Source organism: Pipra filicauda, unplaced genomic scaffold, assembly GCF_003945595.2.
Source record: "Pipra filicauda isolate LSUMZ 115617 unplaced genomic scaffold, ASM394559v2 scaffold143_size2779998_pilon, whole genome shotgun sequence".
Classification (NCBI taxonomy): domain Eukaryota; kingdom Metazoa; phylum Chordata; class Aves; order Passeriformes; family Pipridae; genus Pipra; species Pipra filicauda.
In genome coordinates this window covers 455,269-473,916 of record NW_024103918.1, presented here as the reverse complement: position 1 = coordinate 473,916, position 18,648 = coordinate 455,269, and the positions used below count along the sequence as shown (strand labels likewise).

The following is an 18,648-nucleotide window of genomic DNA, read 5'->3' as shown; positions in this document are numbered from 1 at the left end:
AATTTTTACTTCTGCCCTCATGAGCCAGAGCATCAGCTGCTGCTGGGTGTTGAGGGTCCCTGCCTTCCCATCATACAGGGGTGGGTGGGCTGCAGCGAGGGGCCAGGCAGTCACTAGCTGGGCACAGCATCTTTGCATAGACAATTACATTTGTGACTGGGAACGGAGAAGATTTAGCCACAATATTTGCATAGCTCCTGTGCAGAGCTCTGCAAGCATTGGTACCTAACCCCAGGGTGGCAGTTGTGCCCTTGGCCCAGGGCCCATGTGATGGAAGAGGGCTGGCTGTAGTTTTCTTGGCCATCTTAGAGATGCCAGTTCAGGAGAAATGGATCCTTCTCCCTGGTGGTCCTGGGAACGTGTCCATAGTTAGCTGTGCATCCGGGCATCTAGTACTGTTGTACATGGTCCGGGAGGTGTGAGCCTCCCCCAGTGATGATGCTGTCACTGGGACTCAAATACCTTGTGGTGGCCATGGTTTAAAATGCTTTGCCTGCTCTAAGGAAGCATGTGAAACATTTTCAGTAGTTCTGAAGCTGTAGCGTCAGGAGTGCCACTTTCTCATCAGTAGCTTTCTAACTTGTTTTCCATGCAGAGAGTCCTGGTGTTTGTGCAGGTGAAGGAACAGTGAATCCAAATTGGTTTTATGCAAAAAATGCAAATATCGCTTTTATTAGTAGATTGCCATGCAACAGGGACAGCACATTTGCAAAGCAATACAGCTTATTTTCTGCAAATCTCTCCTCCTCATTCCATGTAAGGCTGGGTATCCTTGACCATTACATCCTTGAGAGGCCCTGGCAGCCACATGATATTGCATGGAGTAGTGACTTTGCAGTAAAAAATAAGGTCTTATTCTCCCCAGGCCAAAGAGTGGCTCCAAATAGTGCTAGCAGCCAAGCAGTGGAGCTCAGCAAGGTTGCCAAAACCCAACCATTTCCAAGCTGAAATACTGAAAGCTAACTTGTGATTTCTAGTTGATCTTGGTACTGTTCAGTCCGAGACTGTGAAGGTCTCGTTGCTTTTCTGTAGAGAGCTGGGCTTGTTTTTCATATAGAAAATCTCCAAGGGAGTTATGGGAAAATTCTAGTGATCACCCCATAGGTAAGGCTGCCTTTCTGTAGCTTCCTTCTATTCCTAACAGGAGTAATTTGAGAGCTTGGAAATGCCCGATTTTTTCCTTTTCTTATTTTTCCCTTCTGGAAAGGAAGGTTTCCCAAGCTGTGATTCAGTACCACTGAACTAATACCTTAGCTTTACGCCTGTGTGCTGGTCCCTGCCTCTGAGGACGGGATTGCCACACTTCAAGCCAGTAGCATGGCTTTGTGATAGCAGCTGCAGCCTCCCAGTACTTGCACAACACCCCAGGTGGCAGGAGATCCCTGCATGGGAACACAACACTGAGATAGCTTCTTCTGTCCACACCAGGGAGGGACAAGAAGGATTGTGAACACAGCACACCATAACTGAACCAAAGAGGAAGCACTGACCCTAATATGTTAATCCCGAATGGTCACAATGAAATTACACCATGAGGAGCTGTGTAAAACTGTCTAACAGTTAGTTGGACTTCTAGGGAGTATCCTCCATATCCTTGGTGCTCCCCAGTTGCCCATCTCTTAGGCTCTAGGGAGGATAAATTAACACTGCATAAATTGCTGTGTCTGGCAGCATTTAATACCTCACAAGCCTGGCCTGCAGCTTTGAGCTGTGTGGGAGGCAGATAAGCTGTGACCAGAGGTGTCACATAGAGCTGGCTTTCTGCAGAAGCTGGGCAGGCTTCTGCCTCGAGCTGCTGCTTGGAGGACCATCCCTGTGGTTGCCAGCACCCAGCAGTGGGAGAGGAGCCTCAGTGCTGAGGGTGGATTAAAATCTGTCCATGAACCATGATGAAGAGAAACCTGACCCCTAGATCTACCAAAGCATGGAGGTGGGAGAGACTGTATGGCAAGTGACTGCTCTTGGATGGGGTCCTGTTTCTGCTCAGGCTGTGCTGCTGCTCTCAGTCCATGCTGCAAGGCAGAGGCCTGCCCCAAGTGTGAGCAGGGCTGGCTCAGCCCCCTTAAATAGCACTGAGGATGATGGCACAGCGGTGGGGGGGCATCTCTGTGGGTGGGACCCCAGTGAAGGGACTGGCAGCAGTGCCTGTGCTAGTACAGCCACAGTGCCCTGGTTCCAGCATGCCCAGGTACCGTCTGGAGTGAGTGTGTCAGCACATCCTCCCCCCGGAGTCACAGCTGTGCTTCCCAGGGAAAGCCACCAGGAATTTTTGGTTCTCCACCCATACCTCGCTCTGCTCGACTTTTCTATACTTGCACTCTGAGAATAGTAGTAGTAGGTGTGCCCTTTTTCCAAGCCAGATCTGAAAACGCGCGCTCATTTATTCCGAACAAGGCAGATTTCTGGCTCCGCTGTGCACTCCTTCTTTCAAACACAGCGCAAGTAGCACACAACACGCCTCGCAGAGTCCTGCCATCTCACTGATCTCTCAGTTGCTCGCTCAGGAAAGCTACCTCCTGCTCTGCAAGCTTCAACACCGTGTAATGGAAAAATGTAGAAGTGGGGCCCGGCTGTGCGTCAGCGGGTGCCTTGGCAACCTCCGCCTGCGCCGGGCTCGGTGATAGGCACTCGGGGCTGTCCGTCACCACCGGGGATGAAATGTAGCATTAAGCATCCCCCCCCCTCCCTGACGAGGGAGAAGAAGGAAATACCAGGGTTTGCTGGTGTCACTAGAGCTTGCCGGGTGCTAACAAAGCAGTAATTTATGAGCGTTGCAAAGAATTTCATCGTTCTTCAAAGCAGGACAGAGGCATCTGGCACTGGGCCATTGTGTTTGTATCAGTACAGGAAAAACACTGAATTTCTTCAAAGCTGCCACAGCATTTCCTATTTTTAGGTTAACAATGCCTGTTTTGCTGTACAGCATCAAATGTCAACAAAGAATGAAGATCTATTTATGTTGCTTTATTGTAAAGCTGAAGCAACAGGAAGCCATGAGCCATCTGGGTGCCTTCTGAGCCCTCCAAAACCTCCATCCCGAGGCAGTTTTAAAATGCAATGTGTTATGGCCATGCCCGCTGATTTGCTCTCTGATGGGGGAAGAAATGATGGGGATTTGGGGGTTTTGCCTTCCTGTCCTCACACCCTTCAAGATACTCTGCAGGGGAGAGAAACCAAATGACTAACTCTAGATTGCGCTTGTGTTCAGAGGCACGTTGTTTCTTGCTGTCATTCGTGCTCTCCCTTTTGAGGCAGCATCTCAGCACCAGTGTGCACCTCAGTGTTGGTGCCTGTGCTGCTGCCTGCATTTCACAGTCAAAGAGCAGGCACTCGCTGGAGAAAGGGATGGTGCCGAGGGTCCTCTGTGCTCCCGAGGATGAGAGAAGTCAGGAAGGACACCAGCTGTCCTGTGTTGTGCTACAACACTGTTGGAGAAAGCCAGTTTTGACAAAAGTTTCTATCATTAAAGACTCCTTTAATACAGGAGCTATGGTTGCTTGCTTATTAACATCAACCCCAAAGGACCTGCTGCTCTGACACTGGTATTTCTGAGTTGGAGAATGGAGGACATCCAAGCTAGACATGTGGTTTAGGTGGTAAACTGATCCTTACCTTGCTGCAGGAAAACACTTGGAGCATGAGCGGTGTGTTATAACATTGCAAGTAATTTTCCTGCGAGGGCAGGTACCAAATGCCTGTAGGGGGGCACGAAGCAGAGTTTGGCTGTGGAGGATGCTTGGCACCTTGGCTTGCTGAAGCAGCTCATCGAGCTGTCACTGAGAGGAAGCGGCAGTGCCTGCCCTCTCTCCTGCACTCTGCAAACACTCTCCTGGGTGTCTGCAGCAGCCAGCTGAGCTGTAGGGTGAAGTCCTGGCCACTCACTGCTCACTCCCCCAGCCTCCTCCACTAGCTGCTTATTTGGGAAGGAACCTCCTTTTTCTCTTTTTATTTTGATTTGGAAAAAATAAAATTAGAAAAAGCCCATTGGAGACAAAGTGACTAAGTACTTCGTGTGCTTCTGAAGGAAATGAACAGCAAAATGTCTGAGGGGATAAGATGACTTAAGTTTTCTTCCTCCTCTTCTGCTTCCCTCACCTTCTAAGAGAAACTAAACATAGTTGCCTGCAGCGGGAGAACTTCAGCAGCCCACAGACACAGCCTCAGAGATCGTGGGTTTGTGCCTTGCCGGAAAACCTGGTTGTTCAGAAGATTGGGCGTCTTCCCTACACTGATCTCTCTTCTCCCTTGCTCTCCCCCCAAGACAAAATATATTTAAAAATTCTAGGACACAATGAGCTAAACTCTGGCTTTGTTACACCCATGTTTATAATGGGTTCATTGTATTGCCTCTGCCAGTGCCCTTGCGATTTTACAGCTAGATATAACTACCCTTCATCTTTGTCTCCTTTTATGGACCAGAAAATGCTTGAGCATCCTCTTCAACCATAACAGTGCTGTTCCAAGAAAGACTATCTGTATTTTAATATGAAACCCACGATCTATACCTCTTTAAAGGATATCACACTCTGTCGTGCCGCTCACCTTAAAATAGCCTCTTTCAAGAGAAATATTTAGTTTAGAAACAATTTCCCTTAAAAAAAAAAAAAGGAAAAGAAAAAGAAGCAGGCAGATCTCTGGATCTGTCTTTATAAATTATGAACCTGAATCTCCTGGGTCACCCTTGGGTGATGCTGTTTGTGGTCAGGGTGTTGTCAGCATTGCTGTAGCACTTAGACCCTCTCTTCCTACATCTGGGACTCCCACGTAAGGCACTTACCAACTCTGCCGCTGCCTCAGCTGAGCAGTGTTCCTCCCCAAAACCCCAGCATGCTCTTGTTTGTGCCTGTGCCAGCATTAGCCCCCCAGGGTTACCTGCATTCCCAAGTGAGCTGACTTGGGAGGGGCAGGGTGTTTCTCCCCAAGCATCCTCTCCCTGCTGCACACCCAGGGATTCAACCATTACAGAGGTGATTTTCCATTAATAATGCTCAAAAGAAAGTTCCATTTTCCTGTTTCAGATGAGCATTTCCCTTTTGGTTTAGAGAAACCTCTTCCTCCCCAGCACCCTGTGGAAGGCTGTAAATATGCACCGAAGCAGCAAATTTCTTTACTGGCCCCTGCATTCCTCCTACCACCAAAAATCCGGCATCCCCCCAGCTGGCACCTTTACTGGCACCTCTGCACCAGCTCATGGGAGATCAGGGCTGTTTATAAAGGAGCAACATGATTTTTCCTCAATTTCTTAGGAGTTAACAGATGAAATCCTCTTTTTTCTTCCCCCGCCCCACCCCTGCGTGTCAGCACATGGTTGGGTTGGAAAATCCAACCCCGTGTGTCGCACCAGGATGTAGGGTTGGGTAACCTTCTCTGTGTCTCCGAGGATCCCGTCCTTTTCCCTAAGGGCTCAGGGGAGTGCCGGGGTGCAGCAGGGCTTGTCGGCTCTGTGCACAAGCTTCAAAGGCAGCGTAAGAGAAGCGGTGTAGGAGCTCCCGTGGCAAGAAACCTTCTTGCCTGAATGCCGTGACAGCTTCTTCCCCCACCGCCACGTTGCCCTTTCCCCGGCACAGGGTTGCCCAGCCAGCTCTTCGGATGCTCTCACACCAGGCAGGCGTGGCAGGACATCGGCTTTGGCGGCAGAGGTATGTACCTGGCCCTGCAGCGGTCGAGCTGCGTTGCTAAAACTGGCATTTTTTGATGACTCATAACTGAAATGGTTAAGGGGTGTGTGTAGGGCTCTGACTGGGAAAATGAAGCCAAAGATAAAATTACTGCTGGTTCTGTGCTGAGATCTGCTCACTGTCAGACCTTCTGCTGCAGCGGGCCGGGGGGCAGTGGAACTATGCTGTTAACATGAATTCCTCCCTCTGTCACGGTCTCCAAGGTCCCACACAGCTCAGTGGCAGCGCACAGCCAGTGCTCTTGCTCTGCTGAGCTTGTCCACCCCCTGTCCCCACCAGGCTGGGTGAGCCCACTCCTGGGTGTGGCAGCGATGAGCAACCTGCCTGAAGGAGCAAGAGTACAGCAGGGTCTGGATCTGTATGGATAGGGAACAGGGTAATCTAGATGAAGTCAATGGAGACACGCTTCCTGTTCTCAGCCTGACACTGCTGTGTGGAGAATTCGGAATGAGCAGCTGAGCATGAGAGATGCTCCATGTTTGAAGCCCTGTAATTAGCTTGGTCTTGCTGTGCTCCCGGGAGCCCCTGGCTCTAGCACAATCTCTAGCTGATGTGCCCAGTGAGCAAGGAGTCCCTGCAAGCAGATGCTTTTAAAGTGTTTTTGTGCTTCCCATACCCACTCAGGGCAGTGCAGCTGGAAAGCTGCTGGAGGAGAAAGGCTCAGGACACCCATAAGGTAGGCTTGGAAGCAGACCATGGCAAACGAGTTTATGTCTGTCTCATTCTGGTGGAGAGAAGCCCTGTGTGTTCCCACAAGCCCTGGTGCCAGGAATAACAGATGCTGAGAGCTGTAAAAGCTGACCTGCACTGTTCTTACCTGACATCACCTTGCAGCACACAGGGGAACTGCTCTGTGGGTGCACAGTGCCTGTAACAAATCTTTCTTTGCCTTCAGGCCTAGGCCACTTTTTTAAAATAGCCCTTAGTGCTGTTTTAAAAGCAGAACCTCTGAGATGCTGTGCTAAATCTCCTGGGAAGATGCTTTGGGCACTGTGAGGTGCATATACAGCACGTCTGCAGCTGCGAGGAAGATGCTGCATGGCACGTGCCTGTGGCTTTCTGGCTGCTTGCAATGTCCCTCTTTTAAGCAAAGAGGTTTCCCAAAGCCATCATCTTTCTAATATGCTTCTGTAAGGATCCAAAACCAAGGAGTACCAAACTGCATTTCCACTCCTGGAGGAGTTTGTCCTCGTTACTGATTATATTTAGGAGCTGCCTAGGAAAAGGGGACTATCCCATGACAATGAGCTGGGGGTGCTGGGGTGCTACGGCCGAGGCAGGCTGGTGCTCCCAGCAGCTCCTGTGCAAGCAGAAACTCCTCCAGCCACTTAGTAGAGGATGTGAGGTCTCAGCTCCAAAGCAGGAGAGACAATAAAACTCCCAAATAGTACTTTAAAACATCAAAGTGCTATCCAAACACGAGGGACTCCAAACACAAATGAAAGTGCTAAACTGATTTAAAGGGGAATTAAAAGGTCACGCATGTTGAACATTTAGCTTTAGAGTTTAGTCATGTTTATGAAACTTATAACTGCTCTTCTAAATCAGCTTTTTACTGTTCATATACCCAGTAAATGTCGGTATGTTCAGGGCTTATGACTAATTTTCAAAATTTTCTGTTCTAAACAAATTACCACAGCCATAGCCTGGCCCTTTTTTTCCTTCCCTTCCATCTCTGCCTTCCCACTCTACCGAAGGCACTTAAAATGCATCCAAACATTTCACTTGCTCTTGGAAAAGAGATGCATTTCTCACTCATATATTCCACAAAGTGAAGTTCAGTTATGGTCAAACAGCAGAAGAGCAGGGAACTAACTCCATGAGCGGGAAGAGCAAGGAACAGTGATGGAAATGTTTTCTGTGTCCAAGATCAGCACGAAGTGCTGGGGGTCTCAGCAACAGCAAAGCTCAAGTCTACAAGCCAGGCCTTTCTCATCCAGCTTCTCCTGCAGATTGCCTCACTAACATTGCATGACTTGGCTTTTGCTTACCCTTGCTTGTGTATCATCAGTGCTTATGGGCATTATGCTCCTAGGGTGTTATATTTACAGTATCCGGATCATTGCCCTCTGTGCTATGCCAGAGGAAAGACTTCAGAAGGCTACAGCAGCACTGGAAGTCTGTGGCAGCCCTGTCTCACCTGTGTCCACCCTGCCTGGAAATGTCAGACTGAATGGATGAGTGATGTAGTATCACTGCACCATAGCATGTGCCTGCTGTGAGCCCCAACAGGGAAGGAAATCTGTGTCCATCCCCCTCCTCTGGGGACATGAGCTCTGGGCATTTTAGCTCACATCATGGCTCATGTCAGAGAGCAGATTAGTCCATTCCCAAGATTTCTGGGTCTCCTCCTGAATCCAACAGAAAGAAATCAGACTCAAAAAACAAGTATTATAACTTGCTTTGTTCCACTCATTGATGCTATTCCTCCATTTGGAGTCTCTGACCCAAAGTGCCTCTGGACAGACTGTAAATGGTATCATCCTGGTTTGAATCTCTAAAAACTTACCTTCAAATTGTAGAAGAGAGTGTTTGATAGCCCATGTCCTGTGATTAACACATCCCTTGGGAGGACATGGTAAAGCCTACAGCTCCTATCCCATCTCCCTGACATGCAAGAGCACAAGTCTTGTGCACAGGTTGTTTCTTGCAGGAAGGCTCTGCCCAACCAAACCATTGCCCTCCAGGACACTGTTGTGACTAACTGCAGCTCTGGCCTTTAGGCTGCTGAGATGGACTTCAAATCAAGCGTCCAGAGACCAATGCAGTTGTTTAGTGTCATGAAGGGCATGTCCATGTCTTCTGTCTCAGAGAGCATACGGAAGCTAGCAGCAGTTTGGGATTTACAGTGGCAGGGTTGGGAAGGCTGTGCGGGTCCTTCCCCACCAGCAGCATGAGAGTGAGAAGTGCTAAAGCCAGCACAGGCTCAGGAGCCCACGTCCCCAGCTTGTGGTACACTGCTGCAGGAGCTGATGAGCAGAAATGATGCTGTGAGCCAGAAAGACGGTGGTGAATACTCCAAAACTGGGAAAAGGATCAAACACAAGTCTCCAGATGGAGCAGTTTCCATCAGAGCCGATGACAAGTTCCCTGATACAGGGATACAGGGTCAGATCTTTGGACAGCATATCCCGTTTCTCAGCTGGATGCCTGATCTGGCTGCCTGGAGCTCTCTGCACCAGTGTGTTGCACAGATGAGCTGCAGTGCTCCAAGACCCTTCTCACAAATCATTTTGTGATTGTGATGGTAGCCCATTTTTGGCTACCAGCAAGGATTTTTACAATCTCCTGGCTTTTAAAAACTAGCTGCTTGCAGAGGAAGAAGCACTGCACTGCTTAAGCAGCAGTCCACCAAAAGTGATTAGCTGTTTCTGAGTTATTCACTTACCTTCTCCAAGCTGCAAATTGCTTAACAAATCTTATTGGTGTGTACTTAATGAGTAACAAATACATTTGCAGAGATCTGGATCGGTTCCCACTCAGGCAAGTAGGCTGAACATGTCTAATGCTGGCAATTAATAATTCAACTGACTTTATGGGAGAGTCACTTGCTGCTGATCTGCATTAGGAGGTTTTCAGCTTTGCTGCGGTAAAGGCTCTCCATCAGGAAGAAATGCCTCATGGAGACAACTGTAGCTTTGAGGCTCAGCTACTCAGCTCCAATGCAGGCTTTTCCTTCGCTCTTACTTAGGCTTGTTTTGCTTCTTTCCTACTTTGCCAAATTGGACGGAGAGGTCTAACACCATCTCTCCTCTCCGTAGCCATTAGCCCTAAGCGTGGTGTTGACGTGGCTCCCACGCTGCTCGTGCTTTGTGGGTGAGGAGGTTGCAAATGTCCTTACAGGCGATGGGTGACTCCTCTGCAGCCGGCTCCCACAGCACTCCGTTTCCTCCCATTGTGATAGGGGAGGTCAAGCTGAAGGACTGCTGCTCACTCATCTGCCTTTGCTGCTTCTAATTCTCCTTGCCTCCATCACAGGCAGGAAGAGGGAGCCTGCAACAAGCTCCTGTTTTTTTCCAGTACACTGGAATATTTTTTCCATGATCCCAGCAGATGTTCCTGGCTTTCATGCACTTTTGCTGAGGCTCCTCTATCGCACATACTGATCTCTTGCAGACGGCAGAGAAGCACTAGCTTTATCTCTATGACCCTCTACCCTAGATCTTTGGTCTTGGTGGGACAACTCCCTGATCCCACTGGAGAAGAGGGCATTCCTCACAAAGCCAGTGGGGAGTGGCTTCCCTCTTGTGAGAAGCAAAATCGTTCCTGGCTAAAACAGGACTATTCTGAAAAACAAAGCATCTGAAGTAAAAGAATGCACATATTAGCATTTTTTTCTCTCTGTAAAGGTGGTGGAGACCTTGGAAAGTAGCAGATGCTACTACGCCCCAGCAGAAGTTACTATGCCCCAACAGAAGCTACTATGCCCCAGCAGAAGTTTCTATGCCCCAGCCATCAAAATAATTTATCTAACAGGGCTTAGGAGTTTGGACTAGAATTTCAAGGCACCTAGAAGTGCCTTTCAGTCATCAAACTACACTTCCTTGTATTAACTTTAGTGAAGTCTGATGTTGGGCCTCACTTTATCTTTGCTCAACAACGTCTGTGGGATGTGGGACTGGCATTGCCTCTGCCAGGTTTTGGGGAGCTGCTGAAACTTTTATTATATGCCTTGTGTGACTAAACCAAGAAATGCCCCCTGATCCAAAGCCCTCCCATTGCCAGCTGCTCCTCTGGCCAAAACAAAGCTATTTAGTTGTTGTGAGGTACAGAAGGGTGAAGATGAGAGGAGTTTGTGTAGGAGGAAGATGATGTAAAATATGGGCTGCCACTTGCTGCCAGCATCAGGGTCAGTGGTCACAGCCTGTGTGTTGCTGAAGCAGTCACTGGGCTCTCTCTGTTGCTGCCTGGACAGAAGCAGCAGTTCCAAGGGGCTGGAAGATGGCAAAGCAGAGCAGAATATGAGCCCAGCTCTGCCCCATGTTAGCTATCACGCTCTGGAGCACGTCACAGATTTTTCATCTGGAATCTTGAGTTTTGGTCACCCAGATGCCAGGATGCCAGGAGGAGGTATTCTGTGGTACCTGCCAGCTCTGCCCCGCTGCCCTCTGCGCCCAGCGTCCGGCACAATGAACAAAGCTGGCCTCCTCACCACGGCTGGAGTGACAAGGCTTTTCCCAGTCATGGGAAACAATCATCACTAGGGAAACCTTTACCACTTTTTAAAGACCAAAAGAAAACACATTCATTCTTTTAAACATGGAAAACTAAATGGCCTCTTTTTCCTTGGCTGCATATCCATGGCCGTGGAGCAGGCTGACACGGAGTGAACTCTTTGGCCAAACACTCCCCCCACTCATTTAGTTATCGAAAAAGAGAGCTCTGTGGTGCAAACTCTGCCATTCTCAGCTGCTTGCCGCACTGTTTTTTTAAACCAGAAAGGCTCAGGCATGAGGAGTGACTTGCCAACCCTCTTACTTGTGAGTGAAACATCTTGGAGCCCTCCTGAGCTGTGCTGAAAGCACTTCCTGCAGGGGCCCCTGTCACCACAGCACTACGGCTTCATTTCTCTTTTTGGAAGAACTGGAAGTGAAGCTCCCTGGAGTAGGGCTTTCTCAAAAGGGAATGGAAAGCCAGGGTGTCACTCATGCAAGTCCCTGGGCTACAGTAACTCCATTGAAGCCAGGGGAAGCAGTGGGCATTGGTGACACTAATGTCTTCTCATAGTTTTCCTCCATCTCTTCTGATCCTAGGCTATTTCAGGATCTTCCTGGGAGAGAGAAGCTGAAGTTCTTTTCAGAATTGAGAAAATCATTAATTTAACACTGCTCCCACTCTTTTCCATCTCCTGCCCCAGCTGTGTAATCTTGCCTCTAACCATGCACGCTCTAGTTAATAAAAAACACTGAAATATAGGTTCAGTTCCTGCTATTTCCAGGAACATTTGGTCCCATAAAACCATAGGAAACCATAATTTCAGCAAATTAAATCAGTTACTGCCTATCTCTCTGGCTGAATGCATGGAAAGGGAAGAGCACCCTGCTGGCTCCATGCATGGGGAGTAACACCAGTCAAATTCCACCAGTGTCCATGCTGGGAAAGGGAGGCAACAGGCAGTCCAAGAAAGGCATGTCTCCTTTGAGCAGACATTAAAGGAATGCCATGTGCAATAGGGAAAATGTACAGTGAGCACGGAGCTCATCAGTCACTTTTTGTTTAATCTATTTAAACACAATATATCCTCTGACCTTCTGGGCTGGCACTAAATTCTCCTATGTTGTTCTTTCCATACGAAGCCCTATTGACAGATGGGGAAAGCCTGGAGTTTGCTTTAAGCTTCAGATAAGTAAAGTTAAACATGCAGCAGATAAAATTGTTTTCCCAGCGCTCCTCTCCCACTGACCAATTGTGGGTGCACACTAGGAGGGCTTAATTCCTCTGGCCTGTATCCCACCCCCAGGTCAGGGCACTGTGCTCTGCGGCAAGCAAAAGCTGTAAAAGGGCAGAGGCAGAAGCAGAGGGCTGCAGAAACCCTGGAAAATTCATTTTTAGAGTTGGTTCTGACAGTTGCTGAGCTTCATTTCCATGTAGCAGACTATTAGGGAAAATGGTGCTGCTCCTTGCTAAATATATTTCCAGAGTCACTAAATAATTTACTTAGCAGCTAATCAGTTGGCATTTGCTGATGCTAAAGCAGGTTTTAAATTAAAAGTGTCGAATTGCATCAGACACCTCGTGCATGTTCTTTGCTTATACAGGCTCCATGCTTTTGCTTTGTATGCAAGAGTGCAATTGGTCAGCACAGCTTTGTGAATTTTCTGGGAGGTCAAGAAACCACAGAGTTGGATTTGGGAAACAGCAAGGTGCCAGGGTGCCACAAGCAGGTGCAGGCTTTGATCATGCAAAAGAGTTGGAATTGTGCTCCCCTTTCAGCGTGACAACCTGCGAGCTCACTTCCTTGCAGGCAAATGAGAAAAGCACATGTCTGCCCTTCACCAGCATCACTTGGTAACACCACCTACAAAGCTATTTTTTCTAGAATGGTGAAAAATCCTTTAGTCCGAGTCTGGGGAGTTATCACAGGTAACACCTCCATGCACGTACAGCTGTGCCTGTGCTCCTGGATGTGCCAGGAAATAACTCCTTGAAATGTAAACCAAAAGTTACAGAGAAGCCCGGAGGCGATAACCTTATGGTTCCCAACAGGCCGTGTTAAAGAAGATTTCTTTACTGTAAATAGCTTTAATACTCCTTTTATCTATTAATAGCACCAGGCAGGGCTGGAGGCAGCAGCCCGCTGAGCGCAGAGGGGCTGTTTCCTCTGGGGGGCCGTGGAGTCAGACTGGAGTGGTGTGAACCTTGTGGCTCTGATTTTCCGTGGCCAGTTGCAGGAGCCTGACAGAGAGTTTGGCATGACCAGAGATCCCAAGCTGTCAGCTTTCAGATCTCTGAACGCACGTTGGTGTCTGAATAAAGAAGCTCTCAGCCATTCTCAGAGGCTGTGAAGGACCCTCCAGATGGTTAACAGCCACCTAATATCTCTCTTGGACCTCTAGGGAAAATCTAAAGGCTGATTTTTTGGAGCCACTCTTTACCTAGGGAGAATTTTGTTAGCTTCAGGCAAAGGGGGTGGCAGGATCGCTGGGGGCATTGACTAGGGTTGCTCCTGTTGCTCCTCCATGGCCCAGACTCCACAGCCTGTTGGCAGCCCCAGAGAGCAGACAGGTGGAGTCATGCAACTGCTGGTTTACTAGAGGAGCTGCCCATTGCAAAACTCACTGCCTTTTGAGCAATAGGACATTTTGTATAGACACATACAACCCCAGAAAAATTGGACCCAGCAGGCTGCTCTGCAAAATGAGTTGTGCATGCTGGGCAGTAACATGCCATGGGCTGAGGGCACAGGATAGCTTTCTTTTGATGAAGCAAACGTTCCCTCATTACACTGGGAGTGGGTTCAGGCATAAAACGAAAAATCTGATGACTGCTGAAGGAATTGAAGGATTTGGAGAGAGGAATTGGTTCCTCCTCTCTCCTGCAAGTGCCCATGTGGTTGCCCCTGCGAAGTCGGGGGGAAGATGCTGCATGAAGCAGAATTGTGGGTGATCCCTGTGGCAGAGGCAACTGGCCTTGCAGTCAGTTTCCATCCTCAATATAAAAAGGTCATTACACATGCCCTTAAAACTTGAGTTGGAAATGCCTGGCCAAAGGTGTGCCTGAAACCGGGTGAAGCCCCAATGAAAAAGTTTTCCTCTGGTGTAAGGGATGGGGATGTGCTATGTGGTCCTCATGCAGCTGTTTCTGTCTCATTCAGCTGAGCAGAAGGGTTGTAGTTGTGTTTTGTGTCTCCAGGGGACTCAGGGTCATTCCCCTGCACTGGGAGCAGTGCTGGAGCAGAGTTCATCGCTCCTGGGAAAACCCTGGCAGGGGCAAGCCAGGGTGGCTTGCCCTGCTTTAGGGGCTGCCTTTCTTCATTCTGCCTGCGCTTTGAAGTACCTCAAGGTTTTAGCTATAAAGCTCTAACCACTGGAAAACAAAATCTTGGATTGGGAAGGTGGGTTGCCTTGGCATGTTTCCTGGGACTGAGTGACTTATGATGCTGTGCTGGAAGCTGGGGGAGGACTCCTTGTTTTAGAGGAGGTGGGTCACTCTAGTCTACAGTCCAAACTCCCTCGGAGACCTTTTCTTCCCCCTTTTTTTTCATGACATCAGCCAGGACTTGCTGTTACTATTTTAAAAACAAAAGGAGGGGACACCCCCCCCCGCTTCCCTCCTGCTCTCTGCCAAAAGGAGAACAAAGAACAGCTAAAGCGCGCAAGTTCTGGCACTCTCTTTGGAAATAAAAACATTCATCCTCATGTCAGGTAGGGAACTGCCCGACCCCCCTGCCAAAGCAAGCAAGCTGAGCGGCAGAGCAGACCCATGGTGCGGAGAAGCCTGGGCGAAGGGGATGCCCGGTGTCACCCTGTGCTCGGCAGCTCCGTGCCAAACTCCTGCACTGCTGTACCAGTGCCAGGGTGCTCCGGGACGCTCCTGGACACGGGCAGTCCGCCAGGGGAGGGCTACCCTGATCCTCCCAGTGAGGTGGGGGAGGATCTTTCTTCTTCCCCTCTCCCACCCCTGGTCCCTGCTGCTTGGGCAGCCCCTGCATCTCCGTGCGATGTGTCCCCGCTCCCCAGCAGGGCTGGTGCACAGCACAGGGGTCACCCGGTGTGATTTCCACACTTTAGACACTAACATCTTTGTCTGGCTTCTTCCTCGCCATTTAAACATGTCAGCAGTTCCCAGCACGGATTCCTGTGCTGTGAGTTCACCCCCAACAAGCATCCAAACTGCAAGTTGGGGCTGCTGGCTCTTCCCTGCCTGTCTGCGAAGCATTACTGGAACAGGGGCCAGTTCTCCAAGCATGAGGAAGAGATTACTTGGGCTTTCTGGAAGGCTCCCTCCCATGCCTTCAGAGTGGAGCAAATGAGGATAATTTATCTGCAGGCTTCCAGCTGAACCCAGAAGCTTGGAGCAGCCAGAACTACACTGTCTGTTTGTCCCAGCTCCCACAAGAAGGCATTTTTCCATTGTTGCTGTTGTATATCGTTCACATGATTTGTTTGTGCCATCACCTTCTGGGGCTGAGATAAGAAGTCATCCCCCTGCCTTCTACTGGTGGTGTGTTCCCCAGAACAATCCAGGGAAAAACTCTCTCAGGAAGGAGCCTTTGAAGAAGGCCTTCGTATGTCCAATGCAGCCTTCGTTACAGCCATGTAAATAGCTTTGTGCAATCTGTCTAGTGAGAAGCAGAATATGCCAGAAGGGAATTGTTCTCTAAACTGCAGTTATGGATGGGCCAAAGCAGGCGGATCAGTGCACGTGGGTCACCAGCGTAATGGACACAGCAGCTGCCTTTCAGGGGGAACAAAAGCCAGGCAGTGAGCCTCTCTGTGCCTGTGCGAGCGGCTCTTGTTCTCCACAGGAGCTGGAATTCAGTTTTGTGGCCGGATAGCAATCCTGGGTTCTCTTCTCTGCTCCGTCTGCTGTGATCTAATGCGGTGCTCAAGGATGGGTTAATGTCCCTGCTGCTTCCGCAGAGGGATGCAGGGAGCAAAGACAAGGCGGTACGGATGGCTGGGCCCTCTGCAGCAGAAGCAGCCAACTGGAACAACACTGTAACACCATCCACTTTAGTGAAGTTACTCGTGATTTTTGAATGTTGAGGCCCAGCGGCTCTGGCTTGGCACAGTGCAATGGGAAAAGAGCAGATTGTCTGTTTGCTTCCATCCTGCGCTGGCTCCGGTGCCTCTTTCCCTGTCCAAAACAGCTGCGTGCTGCCTGGAGTGACTTTACAAACAGTAAAGGCTTAAAACATTGCATTCACCTTCATGATTTTTTTCCCTTTAGAGCAAATCATGGCGGAAGATCAAGAATATGGTGCACTGGTCCCCGTTTGTGATGTCTTTCAAGAAGAAGTACCCTTGGATCCAGCTAGCAGGACACGCAGGTACAGAGCATGGGGAGGGGCAGAGTGGTGGAAAGGCTCTTTATTGTCTCAGGTTAATGGGCTTTGTTGGCCTCGATTGCTTCAGACTGCTGCATGAGTGTCACAGCTTGCAGCTCCCACGTCTCTAGTCCAGGAGAGGGACCTGTCTAAATGCTAGGAAGGGTGATGTGAAGGTGCAGTGCTCTGGGCTTTCAGTCTCTCAGGGCCAGCAGGTGTTATTGCCACCTTTTTCTCAAGCAGCAGAAAGCTGGGTCCTTTGGGTGAGGCCCAAGCCCACCTCACGATCAACAGCAAAGCGGATGATGCTGCCCAGCACGAAGGTGCCCCACACATGAGCCTAGAGACAAAGGTGTGAACCTACTGGAGAGCACACAGAGGCTATGAAGCAAATGTGTTGAGTGCTGCAGGGCAGGTCTCTGCCCTGTTTGAGGTGTGACAGTGCTGGTCATAAACCTCCGGCAACCCAAGCTTTTAAGTCACATCCTGTGGGGACTCTTTTTGAGTTCAAGTGTAAGTGGAGATGCCTCCGAGGTGTTGGGCCGCCGTTCTTGTTTTGAGAAGGCATAACATCATCCCCCATGCAAAGCAAGTGCCACATCATCCCTTGTCACTCTCAGGTAGTTTCAAGGCAGCGGCCAACGGCAGGATCCTGAAGAAGCACTGTGAATCCGAGCAGCGCTGCCTCGACCGCCTGATGAACGATGTCCTGAAGCCGTATGTTCCTGCCTACCACGGCGACGTTGTCAAGGATGGGGAGCGATACAACCAGATGGAAGATCTGCTGGCTGAATTTGACTGCCCCTGTGTTATGGACTGCAAAATGGGGGTCAGGTGAGTGGCTCTGGGGACGTTATGTGAGTTTTAAGATGGGATACCCAAAGCAAATGCATCTCCTGGGTAAAACTGCCTGAAACATGCAGGTAAGAACACCAGGCTCATCTATCTTCAGGAAAAGCTAAGCCAACAGCATGAGGGAGAGAGCCATGGGGAAGCCTGGGTATGGGAAGGACGCATCAGGCTCCTTCCTTCTCTGCTTGTTGACTGTCCTGCATGCTGGGAAAGTGGTTTGGTGTGTTGGAAGGGACAGCACTCTGTTTGGGTTTAGGTATATCAGAATGGCACAGTAGCTTTTAGGAGTATGGAAGCCTTCCTCTCTCTGCCACATGAGGACACAGTCATGGGGCAGGGACCAAAAGGTGTGGGAGATCCTGTCCAGGGTTCCAGGGGGGTGAAATAAAGACGCTTGAATGGCACAACTTCAGTGAGCAAGAAACTTTCCCTCTGCTCACGCTTTGCTCCTTTGCGCACTGGAGGGATAAAATGCGTGTGCTAAGTAGTTTAGTGCCTTTCATGCAAAGCTCTTGAAACGTTTCCTAACAGATGAGCAACATTACCCGTGTCCTTCTCGAGAACCATCTACAGATACTCCAGGATCCCAGGCTGCAGCCACTTGGCCAGCAGCAGCTTCTGAGTGAGCAATGCCACAGCTGACAAGGGTGTCCAGAGCAAATGTGAGCAGGGTTGGTGACCCCAGGTGGCTGCCAGTTTTGGAGCAGCTTCGGGCCACCACTCGGCCCTGGATCTGCTGCAGGCTGGCGACAGGGCGGGTTGAGACCCCCCTCACTGGCGAAGACGCAGCCCAGACGTGGTGGAGACACTTGCGCTGCTGGAAAAGCTGATGCTTTCTGTGGGAGGGAGGAATCTTTTTTTTCCCCTCCTGAGCTCCCGATGTGAAACTCGAACTGGCGCGTTGGGCTGTCGGCAGGGAAGAGGCAAGGAATACTTTCCACCCGAGGGGCGGAGAGAAGGGCAGGGGGCCCCGCGCAGCCACGTGGCCCTGGCTGGCACATACCATGTTGCTGTGGGAAGGAGATAGGACCCACTCTGGACCCAGAGACAACAGCCACCAGAAGAAGACCTGCTGGTCATGCTGCCCAGGTGTTCCTGCAGCTGTCTGTGGGAGGAAGAAAGCCTCCCACGAACAGATCACAGGCTGGGTGATTTGTGCACCTGTGGTTTTGGGGCTCAGGCAAGCAGAACAGGCAAGGGGGCACATGTGCTGGGCCTCATCATCCTTAAATAAGATGGTGCTGTGGGAAGAGCTTGTAAGGGAGGGTGAATTGAGTTAATGCTATGGAGTGGGGCATCCCCATGGCCGACCAAATAATCTAAACCTGAAGGCTATAAACCTGTCATCTGAGCCAGGCAGACGCAGGTTTGGTTTTTTCTGCCAACCTGGCTTTGGGATGCAGCAGCCTACTCCAGTTGCTCCTAAACAAAACTTTCTCTTTCTTAAGCCCTGGTGATGGTTCAAGCCTGAGGCGACAGGGGGGACAAAGCCACAGACTTAGGTGATCTCTCATTCTCCTTGGGAGGAAATCTGAGGAGCATGACCAGCGCTTGTAGCACAGTGCTGCTTTATTGTGCTGTTTTATTCCATGTGTCCCAAAATCATAGGTTTCGTGATCTCAGCTGAAG

The 18,648-nt window shown here is 49.8% G+C and overlaps 1 protein-coding gene across 1 annotated transcript in view; it reads left to right on the top strand.

The window, feature by feature from the left end:
- ITPKB (inositol-trisphosphate 3-kinase B) overlaps positions 1 to 18,648 on the top strand; it is a 68,494-nt gene that overhangs the window by 36,270 nt on the left and 13,576 nt on the right. Inside the window, exons 3-4 of the mRNA XM_027713021.2 lie at positions 16,071 to 16,170; positions 16,788 to 17,001. Of these exons, the coding sequence (XP_027568822.2) occupies positions 16,071 to 16,170; positions 16,788 to 17,001 (314 nt within the window). The remainder of the gene's footprint in view (positions 1 to 16,070; positions 16,171 to 16,787; positions 17,002 to 18,648) is intronic.